The sequence below is a fragment of the Coregonus lavaretus genome, assembly GCF_964263955.1.
Source record: "Coregonus lavaretus genome assembly, chromosome: 6".
Lineage (NCBI taxonomy): Eukaryota > Metazoa > Chordata > Actinopteri > Salmoniformes > Salmonidae > Coregonus > Coregonus lavaretus.
In genome coordinates this window covers 61993129-62010628 of record NC_139993.1, presented here as the reverse complement: position 1 = coordinate 62010628, position 17500 = coordinate 61993129, and the positions used below count along the sequence as shown (strand labels likewise).

The window sequence follows — 17500 nt, the reverse complement described above, 5'->3', positions numbered from 1 at the left end:
CTCTTTCTCTGTCTCCACTTGACCTTTACGACCTCTCTGTCACTCTCGTTCTCTGTCTCCACTTGACCTTTACGACCTCTCTGTCACTCTCTTTCTCTGTCTCCACTTGACCTTTACGACCTCCCTGTCACTCTCTTTCTCTGTCTCCACTTGACCTTTACGACCTCTCTGTCACTCTCTTTCTCTGTCTCCACTTGGCCTTGACTCTGTCACTCTCTTTCTCTGTCTCCACTTGGCCTTTACGACCTCTCTGTCACTCTCTTTCTCTGTCTCCACTTGGCCTTTACTCTGTCACTCTCTTTCTCTGCCTCCACTTGGCCTTTACGACCTCTGTCACTCTCTTTCTCTGTCTCCACTTGGCCTTTACGACCTCTCTGTCACTCTCTTTCTCTGTCTCCACTTGACCTTTACGACCTCCCTGTCTCTCTCTTTCTCTGTCTCCACTTGACCTTTACGACCTCTCTGTCACTCTCTTTCTCTGTCTCCACTTGACCTTTACGACCTCTCTGTCACTCTCTTTCTCTGTCTCCACTTGACCTTTACGACCTCCCTGTCACTCTCTTTCTCTGTCTCCACTTGACCTTTACGACCTCTCTGTCACTCTCTTTCTCTGTCTCCACTTGGCCTTGACTCTGTCACTCTCTTTCTCTGTCTCCACTTGGCCTTTACGACCTCTCTGTCACTCTCTTTCTCTGTCTCCACTTGGCCTTTACTCTGTCACTCTCTTTCTCTGTCTCCACTTGGCCTTTACGACCTCTCTGTCACTCTCTTTCTCTGTCTCCACTTGGCCTTTACTCTGTCACTCTCTTTCTCTGTCTCCACTTGGCCTTTACGACCTCTGTCACTCTCTTTCTCTGTCTCCACTTGGCCTTTACGACCTCTCTGTCACTCTCTTTCTCTGTCTCCACTTGGCCTTTACTCTGTCACTCTCTTTCTCTGTCTCCACTTGACCTTTACAACCTCTGCCACTCTCTTTCTCTGTCTCCACTTGGCCTTTACGACCTCTCTGTCACTCTCTTTCTCTGTCTCCACTTGACCTTTATGACCTCTGTCACTCTCTTTCTCTGTCTCCACTTGGCCTTGACTCTGTCACTCTCTTTCTCTGTCTCCACTTGGCCTTTACGACCTCTCTGTCACTCTCTTTCTCTGTCTCCACTTGGCCTTTACTCTGTCACTCTCTTTCTCTGTCTCCACTTGGCCTTTACGACCTCTCTGTCACTCTCTTTCTCTGTCTCCACTTGGCCTTTACTCTGTCACTCTCTTTCTCTGTCTCCACTTGACCTTTACGACCTCTGTCACTCTCTTTCTCTGTCTCCACTTGGCCTTTACGACCCCTCTGTCACTCTCTTTCTCTGTCTCCACTTGGCCTTACGACCTCTCTGTCACTCTCTTTCTCTGTCTCCACTTGGCCTTTACTCTGTCACTCTCTTTCTCTGTCTCCACTTGGCCTTTACGACCTCTCTGTCACTCTCTTTCTCTGTCTCCACATGATCTTTACGACCTCTCTGTCACTCTCTTTCTCTGTCTCTACTTGACCTTTACGACCTCTCTGTCACTCTCTTTCTCTGTCTCCACTTGGCCTTTACGACCTCTCTGTCACTCTCTTTCTCTGTCTCCACTTGGCCTTTACGACCCCTCTGTCACTCTCTTTCTCTGTCTCCACTTGGCCTTTACGACCTCTCTGTCACTCTCTTTCTCTGTCTCCACTTGGCCTTTACTCTGTCACTCTCTTTCTCTGCCTCCACTTGGCCTTTACGACCTCTGTCACTCTCTTTCTCTGTCTCCACTTGGCCTTTACGACCTCTGTCACTCTCTTTCTCTGTCTCCACTTGGCCTTTACGACCTCTCTGTCACTCTCTTTCTCTGTCTCCACTTGACCTTTACGACCTCTCTGTCACTCTCTTTCTCTGTCTCCACTTGGCCTTTACTCTGTCACTCTCTTTCTCTGTCTCCACTTGGCCTTTACGACCTCTGTCACTCTCTTTCTCTGTCTCCACTTGACCTTTACGACCTCTCTGTCACTCTCTTTCTCTGTCTCCACTTGACCTTTACGACCTCCCTGTCACTCTCTTTCTCTGTCTCCACTTGGCCTTTACGACCTCTCTGTCACTCTCTTTCTCTGTCTCCACTTGGCCTTTACTCTGTCACTCTCTATCTCTGTCTCCACTTGGCCTTTACGACCTCTCTGTCACTCTCTTTCTCTGTCTCCACTTGGCCTTTACTCTGTCACTCTCTTTCTCTGCCTCCACTTGGCCTTTACGACCTCTGTCACTCTCTTTCTCTGTCTCCACTTGGCCTTTACGACCCCACTGTCACTCTCTTTCTCTGTCTCCACTTGGCCTTTACGACCTCTCTGTCACTCTCTTTCTCTGTCTCCACTTGGCCTTTACTCTGTCACTCTCTATCTCTGTCTCCACTTGGCCTTTACGACCTCTCTGTCACTCTCTTTCTCTGTCTCCACTTGGCCTTTACTCTGTCACTCTCTTTCTCTGCCTCCACTTGGCCTTTACGACCTCTGTCACTCTCTTTCTCTGTCTCCACTTGGCCTTTACGACCCCACTGTCACTCTCTTTCTCTGTCTCCACTTGGCCTTTACGACCTCTCTGTCACTCTCTTTCTCTGTCTCCACTTGACCTTTACGACCTCTCTGTCACTCTCTTTCTCTGTCTCCACTTGGCCTTTACTCTGTCACTCTCTTTCTCTGTCTCCACTTGGCCTTTACGACCTCTGTCACTCTCTTTCTCTGTCTCCACTTGGCCTTTACGACCTCTCTGTCACTCTCTTTCTCTGTCTCCACTTGGCCTTTACTCTGTCACTCTCTTTCTCTGCCTCCACTTGGCCTTTACGACCTCTGTCACTCTCTTTCTCTGTCTCCACTTGGCCTTTACGACCTCTGTCACTCTCTTTCTCTGTCTCCACTTGGCCTTTACGACCTCTCTGTCACTCTCTTTCTCTGTCTCCACTTGACCTTTACGACCTCTCTGTCACTCTCTTTCTCTGTCTCCACTTGGCCTTTACTCTGTCACTCTCTTTCTCTGTCTCCACTTGGCCTTTACTCTGTCACTCTTTTTCTCTGTCTCCACTTGGCCTTTACGACCTCTGTCACTCTCTTTCTCGGTCTCCACTTGACCTTTACGACCTCTCTGTCACTCTCTTTCTCTGTCTCCACTTGACCTTTACGACCTCTCTGTCACTCTCTTTCTTTTAGATTCCCTCTCTCCATTCAGTCTTTCTACCTCTCCCAATAAGGTATGCCTGGAGCAAATAGCCAGTAGCCTGCCTTGTCTGAAATCAACGGGACAATCTATTTAGTTAATAAGAAACCAAGCACTCTCTCTCTCTCTCTTCTTCTTTCTCTCTCCCCCAATTTTCTCTCCCTCCTCCCACTGTCCATCCCTCCACCCCTCCTCCTCCTGTCCCTCTCCATCCCTCCCTCCTCCTCCTGTCCCTCTCCATCCCTCCCTCCTCCTCCTGTCCCTCTCCATCCCTCCCTCCTCCTCCTGTCCCTCTCCATCCCTCCCTCCTCCCCCTGTCCCTCTCCATCCCTCCCTCCTCCTCCTGTCCATCTCCATCCCTCCCTCCTCCTCCTGTCCCTCTCCATCCCTCCCTCCTCCTCCTGTCCCTCTCCATCCCTCCCTCCTCCTCCTGTCCCTCTCCATCCCTCCCTCCTCCTCCTGTCCCTCTCCATCCCTCCCTCCTCCTCCTGTCCCTCTCCATCCCTCCCTCCTCCTCCTGTCCCTCTCCATCCCTCCCTCCTCCTCCTGTCCCTCTCCATCCCTCCCTCCTCCTCCTGTCCCTCTCCATCCCTCCCTCCTCCTCCTGTCCCTCTCCATCCCTCCCTCCTCCTCCTGTCCCTCTCCATCCCTCCCTCCTCCTCCTGTCCCTCTCCATCCCTCCCTCCTCCCCCTGTCCCTCTCCATCCCTCCACCCCTCCATCCCTCCTCCCACTGTCCATCCCTCCACCCCTCCTCCTCCTGTCCCTCTCCACCCCTCCACCCCTCCATCCCTCCTCCCCTCTCCATCCCTCCTCCCCCTGTCCCTCTCCATCCCTTTCGCCTCTCCCTGTCCCTCTCCATCCCTCCCTCCTCCCCCTGTCCCTCTCATCCCTCCTCCCCCTCCCCCTCTCCACCCCTCCATCCCTCCTCCCCTTTCCATCCCTCCTCCCCTGTCCCTCCCTCCTCCCCCTGTCCCTCTCCATCCCTCCCTCCTCCCCCTGTCCCTCTCATCCCTCCTCCCTCCTCCCCCTACCCCTCTCCACCCCTCCATCCCTCCTCCCCTTTCCATCCCTCCCTCCTCCCCCTGTCCCTCTCCATCCCTCCCTCCTCCCCCTGTCCCTCTCCACCCCTCCATCCCTCCTCTCCCTGTCCCTCTCCATCCCTCCCTCCTCCCCCTGTCCCTCTCCATCCCTCCCTCCTCCCCCTGTCCCTCTCCACCCCTCCATCCCTCCTCCCCTGTCCCTCCCTCCTCCCCCTGTCCCTCTCCACCCCTCCATCCCTCCTCCCCTGTCCCTCCCTCCTCCCCCTGTCCCTCTCCATCCATCCCTCCTCCCCCTGTCCCTCTCCATCCCTTCCTCCTCCCACTGTCCCTCTCCATCCCTCCTCCCCTCTCCATCCCTCCTCTCCCTGTCCCTCTCCATCCCTCCTCCCCCTCCCCCTCTCCACCCCTCCACCCCTCCTCTCCCTGTCCCTCTCCATCCCTCCCTCCTCCCCCTGTCCCTCCCTCAGAAGCATCATGAGTGTGTGACCAGTTGGGAGTTCTTGGTGTCTCTGAGGTCAGGGAAGCAGGGGGACTGCCCCCCTCCCCAGCGAGCCATGGGATTCGCTGCCGCCTGCGTGGAGAGCTGCTCCGCTGACAAACACTGCTCCACCTCCAAGAAGTGCTGCTCCAATGGCTGCGGACACACCTGCCAGGCTCCAGCCAATCTCTATAAAGGTACATCCCACTATATCCACATTATTTTTAATCAATAGATAGGATGTGTGTGTGTGTGTTAAGACAGAATGTGTGTGTGTGTTAAGACAGAAGGGGTGTGTGTTAAGACAGTAGGTGTGTGTGTTAAGACAGAAGGGGTGTGTTTGTGTTTAGACAGAAGTGGTGTGTGTTTGTTAAGACAGAAGGGGTGTGTGTGTGTTAAGACAGCAGGGGTGTGTGTTAAGACAGAAGGGGTGTGTTTGTGTTTAGACAGAAGTGGTGTGTGTGTGTTAAGACAGAAGGGGTGTGTGTTAAGACAGAAGGGGTGTGTGTTTGTGTGTGTTAAGACAGAAGGGGTGTGTGTTAAGACAGCAGGTGTGTGTGTTAAGACAGAAGGGGTGTGTTTGTGTTTAGACAGAAGTGGTGTGTGTGTGTTAAGACAGAAGGGGTGTGTGTGTGTTAAGACAGCAGGGGTGTGTGTTAAGACAGAAGGGGTGTGTTTGTGTTTAGACAGAAGTGGTGTGTGTGTGTTAAGACAGAAGTGGTGTGTTTGTGTTAAGACAGAAGGGGTGTGTGTGTGTTAAGACAGAAAGGGTGTGTGTTAAGACAGAAGGGGTGTGTTTGTGTTAAGACAGAAAGGGTGTGTGTTAAGACAAGAAGGCGTGTGTGTGTGTGTTAAGACAGCAGGTGTGTGTGTTAAGACAGAAGGGGTGTGTGTTAAGACAGAAGGGGTGTGTGTTAAGACAGAAGGGGTGCGTGTGTGTTAAGACAGAAGGGCTGTGTGTTAAGACAGAAGGGGTGTGTGTTAAGACAGAAGGGTTGTGTGTGTGTTAAGACAGCAGGGGTGTGTGTTAAGACAGCAGGTGTGTGTGTTAAGACAGAAGGGGTGTGTTTGTGTTTAGACAGAAGTGGTGTGTGTGTGTTAAGACAGAAGGGGTGTGTGTGTGTTAAGACAGCAGGGGTGTGTGTTAAGACAGAAGGGGTGTGTTTGTGTTTAGACAGAAGTGGTGTGTGTGTGTTAAGACAGAAGTGGTGTGTTTGTGTTAAGACAGAAGGGGTGTGTGTGTGTTAAGACAGAAAGGGTGTGTGTTAAGACAGAAGGGGTGTGTTTGTGTTAAGACAGAAGGGGTGTGTGTTAAGACAAGAAGGTGTGTGTGTGTGTGTGTGTTAAGACAGCAGGTGTGTGTGTTAAGACAGAAGGGGTGTGTGTTAAGACAGAAGGGGTGTGTGTGTGTTAAGACAGAAGGGCTGTGTGTTAAGACAGAAGGGGTGTGTGTTAAGACAGAAGGGTTGTGTGTGTGTTAAGACAGCAGGGGTGTGTGTTAAGACAGAAGGGATGTGTGTTAAGACAGAAGGGTTGTGTGTGTGTGTTAAGACAGCAGGGGTGTGTGTTAAGACAGCAGGTGTGTGTGTTAAGACAGAAGGGGTGTGTTTGTGTTTAGACAGAAGTGGTGTGTGTGTGTTAAGACAGAAGGGGTGTGTGTGTGTTAAGACAGCAGGGGTGTGTGTTAAGACAGAAGGGGTGTGTTTGTGTTTAGACAGAAGTGGTGTGTGTGTGTTAAGACAGAAGTGGTGTGTTTGTGTTTAGACAGAAGTGGTGTGTGTGTGTTAAGACAGAATGGGTGTGTGTTAAGACAGAAGGGGTGTGTGTTTGTGTGTGTTAAGACAGAAGGGGTGTGTGTTAAGACAGCAGGTGTGTGTGTTAAGACAGAAGGGGTGTGTTTGTGTTTAGACAGAAGTGGTGTGTGTGTGTTAAGACAGAAGGGGTGTGTGTGTGTGTTAAGACAGCAGGGGTGTGTGTTAAGACAGAAGGGGTGTGTTTGTGTTTAGACAGAAGTGGTGTGTGTGTGTTAAGACAGAAGTGGTGTGTTTGTGTTAAGACAGAAGGGGTGTGTGTGTGTTAAGACAGAAAGGGTGTGTGTTAAGACAGAAGGGGTGTGTTTGTGTTAAGACAGAAAGGGTGTGTGTTAAGACAGAAGGGGTGTGTTTGTGTTAAGACAGAAGGGGTGTGTGCTAAGACAAGAAGGCGTGTGTGTGTGTGTTAAGACAGCAGGTGTGTGTGTTAAGACAGAAGGGGTGTGTGTTAAGACAGAAGGGGTGTATGTTAAGACAGAAGGGGTGTGTGTGTGTTAAGACAGAAGGGCTGTGTGTTAAGACAGAAGGGGTGTGTGTTAAGACAGAAGGGTTGTGTGTGTGTGTTAAGACAGCAGGGGTGTGTGTTAAGACAGAAGGGATGGGTGTTAAGACAGAAGGGTTGTGTGTGTGTGTTAAGACAGCAGGGGTGTGTGTTAAGACATAAGGGGTGTGTGTGTGTTAAGACAGAAGGTGTGTGTGTGTGTGTGTTAAGACAGAAGGGGGGTGTGTGTGTGTTAAGACAGAAGGGGTGTGTGTTAAGACAGAAGGGGTGTGTGTTAAGACAAAGGGGGGGTGTTAAGACAGAAGGGGTGTGTGTGTGTTAAGACAGCAGGTGTGTGTGTGTGTTAAGACAGAAGGGGTGTGTGTTAAGACAGAAGGGGTGTGTGTTAAGACAGAAGGGGTGTGTTCCTCATGGTCTCCCTACCTGTCCCATGCAGGCGTACCTCTGAAGCCCAGGAAGGACATGTCGTTCCTGGAGGACCAGCAGGGTCAACTGGAGGTCAGCTGGATGTCAAAATTCAATGTGACCATCGAACCAGTCCTCCACATCCTGCAGCGCAGGTGGAACCACGGAATACACCCCAGCGAGGACGACGCCTCGCCCTGGCACACCGTCGTCATGGTAACAACCCCAACCTCCGACCCCAACAAAGTGCATGAAGTGAAACCCAAACTGGGTCTTCCAAAGATATTCAGACACTTTTGGAACGGTTTGTGTCTATGTATTACTGAAAACCAACTAATTTCAGCACTAAAGCCTTCATCAAGGTGCTAGACTGTCTAGCAGTTGAAACTGCTCTCTCACCACCCATGCCAGTCTATGGTGCTGCCAGCCTAAACTAGCATGTGTGTGTTTGTACGCCCACGTGTGTGTGTGCGTGTGTGTGTTTCTGTCTGTGTCTACAGTGTGTGTGTGTGTAGGCTGAGGTTAGATAAATAACCCAAGCTTTAGGAGGGACCACAGCCAGTCATGGTTTTTGCACGGTTGAGCCCTGTCTGACTAAAGGTCCTCATTATGGTATTAGATGGCTGTGTGGAGGCAGACTCCCATCAGCCTCAGTTACATCATGAGGCCTGGAAAACATGGAGGAACTTTACAAGGGAGATACTGCTGCATTGGAGGCATTCAACACACACAGTGTAGTTCAGAATAAGGAAAGCTGTCAGTGTCCATGCACTGAAAATAATTATCTCTGTACTCCAAACTCCATCAAATAGCATATTTATTTGACAAGTGATTCAACACACTCATGCTCATACAGACACTGCATGGAAGAGAGCTGTACTGGAGTCAGTGGAAGAGAGCAGTACTGGAGTCAGTGGAAGAGAGCAGTACCTGAGTCAGTGGAAGAGAGCTGTACTGGAGTCAGTGGAAGAGAGCTGTACTGAAGTCAGTGGAAGAGAGCTGTACTGGAGTCAGTGGAAGAGAGCTGTACTGGAGTCAGTGGAAGAGAGCAGTACCTGAGTCAGTGGAAGAGAGCTGTACTGGAGTCAGTGGAAGAGAGCTGTACTGAAGTCAGTGGAAGAGAGCTGTACTGGAGTCAGTGGAAGAGAGCTGTACTGGAGTCAGTGGAAGAGAGCTGTACTGGAGTCAATGGAAGAGAGCTGTACTGGAGTCAGTGGAAGAGAGCAGTACCTGAATCAGTGGAAGAGAGCTGTACTGGAGTCAGTGGAAGAGAGCTGTACTGAAGTCAGTGGAAGAGAGCTGTACTGGAGTCAGTGGAAGAGAGCTGTACTGGAGTCAGTGGAAGAGTGCTGTACAGGAGTCAGTGGAAGAGAGCTGTACTGGAGTCAGTGGAAGAGAGCCGTACTGGAGTCAGTGGAAGAGAGCAGTACTGGAGTCAGTGGAAGAGAGCAGTACAGAAGTCAGTGGAAGAGAGCTGTACTGGAGTCAGTGGAAGAGAGCTGTACTGGAGTCAGTGGAAGAGTGCTGTACAGGAGTCAGTGGAAGAGAGCTGTACTGGAGTCAGTGGAAGAGAGCCGTACTGGAGTCAGTGGAAGAGAGCAGTACTGGAGTCAGTGGAAGAGAGCAGTACTGGAGTCAGTGGAAGAGAGCTGTACTGGAGTCAGTGGAAGAGAGCTGTACTGGAGTCAGTGGAAGAGAGCTGTATTGGAGTCAGTGGAAGAGAGCAGTACTGGAGTCAGTGGAAGAGAGCAGCACTGGAGTCAGTGGAAGAGAGCTGTACTGGAATCAGTGGAAGAGAGCAGTACTGGAGTCAGTGGGAGAGAGGTGTACTGGAGTCAGTGGAAGAGAGCTGTACTAGAGTCAGTGGAAGAGAGCTGTACTGGAGTCAGTGGAAGAGAGCAGTACTGGAGTCAGTGGAAGAGAGCAGTACTGGAGTCAGTGGAAGAGAGCAGTACTGGAGTCAGTGGAAGAGAGCAGTACTGGAGTCAGTGGAAGAGAGCTGTACTGGAGTCAGTGGAAGAGAGCTGTACTGGAGTCAGTGGAAGAGAGCAGTACTGGAGTCAGTGGAAGAGAGCAGTACTGGAGTCAGTGGAAGAGAGCTGTACTGGAGTCAGTGGAAGAGAGCTGTACTGGAGTCAGTGGAAGAGAGCCGTACTGGAGTCAGTGGAAGAGAGCTGTATTGGAGTCAGTGGAAGAGAGCTGTACTGGAGTCAGTGGAAGAGAGCAGTACTGGAGTCAGTGGAAGAGAGCAGTACTGGAGTCAGTGGAAGAGAGCAGTACTGGAGTCAGTGGAAGAGTGCTGTACTGGAGTCAGTGGAAGAGAGCTGTACTGGAGTCAGTGGAAGTAGGCAGTAGGCCTACTCTATGCTCTGCTCTGTAAAAGGATACTAACTGAAACGCCAAACAGTAAAGCACAGGGAGAGATTCTATGACCATGTTACTCTGCAGTAATATTACTGGCTCTATTGTATAGAATTGAACTCTATTTCAACGCCACTCTGGTATAGGAAGGCTCTTCATTGCTTCGCTTTACAGCCTGACAGATCTGGAAAAAATCTCCTCCTCCATCTTTCCCATCCACCCCTCCCCTCTATCCTTCCATCCCTCCTTCCTTCCCCTCCATCCCTCCATCCCTCCATCCATCCCTCCTTCCTTCCCCTCCATCCCTCTCCTCCATCCCTCCCCTCCATCCCTCCTCTCTATCCCTCCCTCCATCCCTCCATCCATCCCTCCTTCCTTCCCCTCCATCCCTCCCCTCCATCCCTCCCTCCATCCCTCCATCCCTCTCCTCCATCCCTCCCTCCATCCCTCCATCCATCCCTCCTTCCTTCCCCTCCATCCCTCTCCTCCATCCCTCCCTCCATCCCTCCATCCATCCCTCCTTCCTTCCCCTCCATCCCTCTCCTCCATCCCTCTCCTCCATCCCTCCCCTCCATCCCTCCCCTCCATCCCTCCCCTCCATCCCTCCTCTCTATCCCTCCCTCCCCTCCATCCTTACCTCTCCTCTATCCCTCCCCTCCATCCATCCCTCCTTCCCTCCATCCATCCCCAGATTCAGTGCAGTTAAGTTCCAGGCCTCAGCCCCTTTCCCATACCCAGGCCTCGGGTCTGTCCATGGATCCCCACAGGGAGGCCCACAGGGAGGCCCACAGGGAGGCCCACATGGATCCCCACAGGGAGGCCCACAGCTCTAACACACAGCCAAACCAGCACTAATGACACATCACACTAATGTGATGAAGAATCAAGATGAACTCAACAATTCAATAATGATTCAGTGAATCACTCAGAGAAAATAACCGCTATAAGCCATGAATATGTTGTGTGTCACCAGCACCACTTGAAGAATTGAACAGTCTGGATCTCATCCATTGACTGATGGGAGGGGAAAGCCTATTTGTCAAGTAACTCAGTTACAGTCCAGGTCTAGCTGCAGGCAGAATGCCTGTCAACACTGCAGTCCTACAGAGATATCTCCCTCTCTTCATGGTCTAATGGGTTCTTATCTGATGTTGATGGAGATCTAACCTGGCATCCAGGGGCCTGTTCCAATACTTTATAAATGCATCATTCCTTCCCTGCTTTCACCTTTTCAATTGTGTTGGATCAGTGATAGGCTTACTCCCAGGAAGGGAGTAAGGAAGGATGCATTTTAAATGTTTGAACTTGAACAGGATCTATATGGAATGATATTATCTGACCCCTGACCTCTAACCCCCCTGTAGACGATGGAGGACCGAGCGGTGCTGAAGGACATCCGTCCCCACAGGTGGTACCAGTTTAGGGTGAGCGCCGTCAACAGCCAGGGCACCCGTGGCTTCACCACCCCCAGCAAACACTTCTTCTCAACCAGAGGTAAGAGCACTACCCACCAGCCAAGGACACTGTCGGCTCTCTCTCTCTCTCTCTCTCTCTCTCTCTCTCTCTCTCTCTCTCTCTCTCTCTCTCTCTCTCTCTGTCTCTGTCTCTCTGTCTCTCTGTCTCTCTGTCTCTCTGTCTCTCTGTCTCTCTGTCTCTCTGTCTCTCTGTCTCTCTGTCTCTCTGTCTCTCTGTCTCTGTCTCTCTGTCTCTCTCTCTCTCTCTCTCTCTCTCTCTCTCTCTCTCTCTCTCTCTCTCTCTCTCTCTCTCTCTCTCAGGTTACCAGATAGGAGCTGTTACTGGGGTTATACAGCCTCCCAAGGTACCTTTCATCTGCTGGGCTTCCTGCACTGTGACCTCTGACCCCCTGGCATTCTTCCTGGCCCTGCTTTAATCAACATTTGATGAATATGGCTAACTGGGAGAATATATGGTGACACACAATACAGACAGGAGAAATAAGGAGGGCTCTGTCCCTGCTGAGAGGGTCTGTGTGTGTGTATATCTTTCAGAAAGACCCCCTGTGTACAGCAGTCAGGAACCGTCTCTGTGACTGACAGGGAAGTATAGATCTATGGGGAAACACAGTGTATTGTAATCTGAAAACACAATTATTTCACAATACCAGAGGAGCCTACTTATGAGGAGGGTAGAAAATAATGTATCTCTGTGTTTGGAGTTTGGATACTCAATACTTTAGTGACAATATAGCTCCCTCCATTCCTCAGTATGAGGTAGATTGGAGAAACACTCCAATAACAGCAGTGAAGACTTATTGGCCTTAAACCTAACATTACCCGGCCCTACTACACAGCAAGCTGCTGAGTGATGGACACGTCCGAATAGCACTAAGCCCACCAGCCAAGGACACTGTCGGCCAGCCCAGCCAAGGACACTGTCGGCCAGCCCGGCCAAGGACACTGTCGGCCCACCAGCCAAGGACACTGTCGGCCCACCAGCCAAGGACACTGTCGGCCCACCAGCCAAGGACACTGCTGGCCCACCAGCCAAGGACACTGTCGGCCCACCAACCAAGGACACTGTCGGCCCACCAACCAAGGACACTGTCGGCCCACCAGCCAAGGACACTGCCGGCCCACCAGCCAAGGACACTGCCGGCCCACCAGCCAAGGACACTGCCGGCCCACCAGCCAAGGACACTGTCGGCCCACCAGCCAAGGACACTGTCGGCCCACCAGCCAAGGACACTGCCGGCCCACCAGCCAAGGACACTGCCGGCCCACCAGCCAAGGACACTGTCGGCCAGCCCAGCCAAGGACACTGTCGGCCAGCCCAGCCAAGGACACTGTCGGCCAGCCCAGCCAAGGACACTGTCGGCCAGCCCAGCCAAGCACACTGTCGGCCAGCCCAGCCAAGGACACTGTCGGCCCACCAACCAAGGACACTGTCGGCCCACCAGCCAAGGACACTGCCGGCCCACCAGCCAAGGACACTGCCGGCCCACCAGCCAAGGACACTGCCGGCCCACCAGCCAAGGACACTGCCGGCCCACCAGCCAAGGACACTGCCGGCCCACCAGCCAAGGACACTGCCGGCCCACCAGCCAAGGACACTGTCGGCCCACCAACCAAGGACACTGTCGGCCAGCCCGGCCAAGGACACTGTCGGCCAGCCCGGCCAAGCACACTGTCGGCCAGCCCGGCCAAGCACACTGTCGGCCAGCCCGGCCAAGGACACTGTCGGCCAGCCCGGCCAAGGACACTGTCGGCCAGCCCGGCCAAGGACACTGTCGGCCAGCCCGGCCAAGGACACTGTCGGCCAGCCCGGCCAAGGACACTGTCGGCCAGCCCTGCCAAGCACACTGCCGGCCAGCCTAGCCCAGATAGCGTATTTTTCTTTTCGCCTCATGAACTCACACCAAACACGGGTAATTACTCACATAAAGGACTTTGAATGGAGCCATTACTGGCATTGGATTCCCATTACCTCAGTCTGCTAACCATTATATTTTGGGGCTCCTTCAGAGGGAGAGTGGGCGTGGATATAACACATGCCAATCAGCACACACACATACATACGTGCACACCCACATACACATTACACACACGCATGCAGACACACGAGTGTACACGCACGCATGCACGCAACTTCACACACACACACACACACACACACACACACAAACACACACAAACACCTCACAGCGGTCGGGCATTAGGAGCGCCCTGTCCTCCAAAACATCAAAGAGGAGATGGATTCCTCTCTGAATAAATACATTAAATAAAGTTGTTCCTGTCTGCTGACCTGGGCTGACATCTCATATTCTGTGCAGAGGACAGCCAAGAGGGACAGCCGACCTCCTCCTGGCTCTGAGACATTTGTTTACTGCAGCTGTGGAAAGGGTTTATTTCTGACAGAACAGAACATCTCTCTTTCCCTCTCTAGAACACGTAGAACATCTAACAGGCAGTGCAGGCCAGATCACACAGAGACTGAGTATTGTGGGTGTGCGTGGGTGAGTGTGTGTGTGTGTGAGTACATTGTAACAGAATAACACTGGGATAAGCACTTTTAATAAATCATGGAAATCAGTCACAGTAGAGCTGTAACACTCATACTCTGTGACAAAGAGGTTCATCTTGACAAAACTTAGTGAAGAGAACTTGGTGAACAGAAAGAGTGTTGAATGGTGGGTTGGCAGCGCACTACATTGCTGCCTGCCATAAGATGAGGGACAGTGTCTGACAGACCAACCAACCTGCACATGTCCTCTATATTGTTATTGATCAATGGTTATTTTGATCCTTGGTTATTGTTGTTACTGTTGTCCCATTGACAATATTGATTATTATTATTTTAATTATGTTAATAGTGTAAATATCCAAAGTAAGCTTTTGCAATATGGACAGTTGAAATCGGAAGTTTACATACACCTTATCCAAATGTCACGGTCGTCTATGTCGTCCATGTATGACCAAGGCGCAGCGTGTCCAAGAAACATGACTTTATTAAATAAACGTAATAGAACTACAAACAAAAGACGACTCAATGAAGTCCACGGTACACTGACCAAAAGGAACAAAAACCCACAACCCTCATGAGAACACAAACAGTTTAAATATGGCTCCCAATCAGAGATAACGAGCCGACAGCTGACACTCGTTACCTCCGATTGGGAGTCACACGACACCACAAATAACTCACCCAAAACACAACCAAACGAATACACCCTATACAACAAAACCCCACAACAAAACCCCACAAAACAAATACACCCTGGCTCAAATACAAAAGTCCCGGAGCCAGAGTGTCACAGTACCCCCCCCTAAAGGTGCGCACTCCGGGCGCACCAGCATACAGTCTAGGGGAGGGTCTGGGTGGGCGTCTGTCCACGGTGGCGGTTCTGGCCCTGGTCGTGGTCCCCACCCCACCTTAGTCACCACCCGCTTCCCTAGCCTCCTCCACATGACCACCCTCCAACTTACCCCACCTGGATTTAGGGGCAGCACCGGGCTAAGGGACCGCACCTGGCTAAGGGGCAGCACCGGACTAAGAGGCAGCACCAGGATAAGGGGCAGCACCGGACTAAGGGACAGCATCGGGCTAAGGGACAGCCCCGGACTCAATGGTGGATCCTGGCTGGCTGGCTCTGGCGGATCCTGGCTGGACGGCTCTGGCGGATCCTGGCTGGCTGACGGATCTGGCTGCTCATGGCTGGCTGACGGATCTGGCTGCTCATGGCTGGCTGACGGATCTGGCTGCTCATGGCTGGCTGACGGATCTGGCTGCTCATGGCTGGCTGACGGATCTGGCTGCTCATGGCTGGCTGACGGATCTGGCTGCTCATGGCTGGCTGACGGATCTGGCTGCTCATGGCTGGCGGAAGGCTCTGGCTGATCCTGTCTGGCGGAAGGCTCTGGCTGATCCTGTCTGGCGGAAGGCTCTGGCTGATCCTGTCTGGCGGAAGGCTCTAGCGGCTCCGGTCTGGCGGACGGCTCTGAAGGCTCATGGCAGACGGGCGGCTTAGCAGGCTCAGTACAGATGGCCAGTTCAAGCGCCTTAGGGCAGACGGGCAGTTCAGACCCCGTTGGGCAGACGGCAGACTCTGGCCGTCTGAGGCGCACCGTAGGCCTGGTGCGTGGTGCCGGAACTGGAGGTACCGGGCTGAGGACACGCATCTCAGGGCTAGTGCGGGGAGAAGCAACAGGGCATGCTGGACCCTGGGGACGCACATAAGGCCTAGTGCGGAGAGCAGGAACAGGGCATGCTGGACCCTGGGGACGCACATAAGGCCTAGTGCGGAGAGCAGCAACAGGACGCACAGGACTCGGGGGACACACAGGAGGCTTGGTGCGTGGTGTAGGCCCTGGTGGTACTGGGCTGGAGCGGGGAGGTGGCGCCGGAAATACCGGACCGTGCAGGCTTACTGGCCCCCTTGAGCACTGAGCCTGCCCAACCTTACCCGGGTTGATGCTCCCCGTCGCCCGACCAGTACGGGGAGGTGGAATAACCCGCACCGGCCTATGTGGGCGAACCGGGGACACCATACGTAAGGCTGGTGCCATGTAAGCCGGCCCGAGGAGACGCACTGGTGGCCAGATGCGTTGGGCCGGCTTCATGACATCCGGCTCAACGCTCAATCTAGCCCGGCCGATACGTGGAGCTGGAATGTACCGAACCGGGCTATGCCTGCGTACAGGAGACACCATGCGCTCTACTGCGTAACACGGTGTCTGCCCGTACTCTCGCTCTCCACGGTCAGTCCAGGGAGTAGGCGCAGGTCTCCTACCTGACTTCGCCACACTCCCTTTTAGCCCCCCCCCAAGAAATTTTTGGGTAGTACCCACGGGCTTCCAGCCTCGACTCCGTGCTGCCTCCTCATACCACCTCCTCTCGGCTTTAGCTGCCTCCAGCTCTTCACGAGGGCGGCGATATTCTCCCGGTTGTGCCCAAGGACCCTTTCCATCCAGTATCTCCTCCCATGTCCATGAATCCTTTATAGGTGGATACTGTTGCCGCTTGACACGCTGCTTGGTCCTGTTAAGGTGGGTTTTTCTGTCACGGTCGTCTATGTCGTCCAAGTATGACCAAGGCGCAGCGTGTCCAAGAAACATGACTTTATTAAATAAACGTAATAGAACTACAAACAAAAGACGACTCAATGAAGTCCACGGTACACTGACCAAAAGGAACAAAAACCCACAACCCTCATGAGAACACAAACAGTTTAAATATGGCTCCCAATCAGAGATAACGAGCCGACAGCTGACACTCGTTACCTCCGATTGGGAGTCACACGACACCACAAATAACTCACCCAAAACACAACCAAACGAATACACCCTATACAACAAAACCCCACAACAAAACCCCACAAAACAAATACACCCTGGCTCAAATACAAAAGTCCCGGAGCCAGAGTGTCACACAAATACATTTAAACTCAGTTTTTCACAATTCCTGACATTTAATCCTAGTAAATATTCCCTGTCTTAGGTCAGTTAGGATCACCACTTTATTTTAAGAATTTGAAATGTCAGAAGAATAGTAGAGAGAATGATTTATTTCAGCTTTTATTTCTTTCATCACATTCCCAGTGGGTCAGAAGTTTACATACACTCAATTAGTATTTGGTAGCATTGCCTTTACATTTTTTTACTTGGGTCAATCGTTTCGGGTAGCCTTCCACAAGCTTCCCACAATAAGTTGGGTGAATTTTGGCCCATTCCTCCTGACAGAGCTGGTGTAACTGAGTCAGGTTTGTAGGCCTCCTTGCTCGCACACACTTTTTCAGTTCTGCCCACACATTTTCTATAGGATTGAGGTCAAGGCTTTGTGATGGCCACTCCAATACCTTGACTTTGTTGTCCTTAAGCCATTTTGCCACAACTTTGGAAGTATGCTTGGGGTCATTGTCCATTTGGAAGACCCATTTGCGACCAAGCTTTAACTTCCTGACTGATGTCTTGAGATGTTGCTTCAATATATCCACATAATTTTCCTTCCTCATGATGCCATCTATTTTGTGAAGTACACCAGTCCCTCCTGCAGCAAAGCACCCCCACAGCATGATGCTGCCACCCCCGTGCTTCACGGTTGGGATGGTGTTCTTCGGCTTGCAAGCCACCCCCTTTTTCCTCCAAACATAACGATGGTCATTATGGCCAAACAGTTATATTTTTGTTTCATCAGACCAGATTTGTCCCCATGTGCAGTTTGCAAACCGTA

General features: G+C 52.1%; 1 protein-coding gene across 1 annotated transcript in view; it reads left to right on the top strand.

The window, feature by feature from the left end:
* LOC311131101 (anosmin-1-like) overlaps nt 1-17500 on the top strand; it is a gene marked incomplete at its 3' end in the record, with an annotated part of 145612 nt that overhangs the window by 99542 nt on the left and 28570 nt on the right. The window contains exons 4-6 of the mRNA XM_084163914.1: nt 4725-4932; nt 7485-7669; nt 11179-11308. Of these exons, the coding sequence (XP_084020040.1) occupies nt 4725-4932; nt 7485-7669; nt 11179-11308 (523 nt within the window). The remainder of the gene's footprint in view (nt 1-4724; nt 4933-7484; nt 7670-11178; nt 11309-17500) is intronic.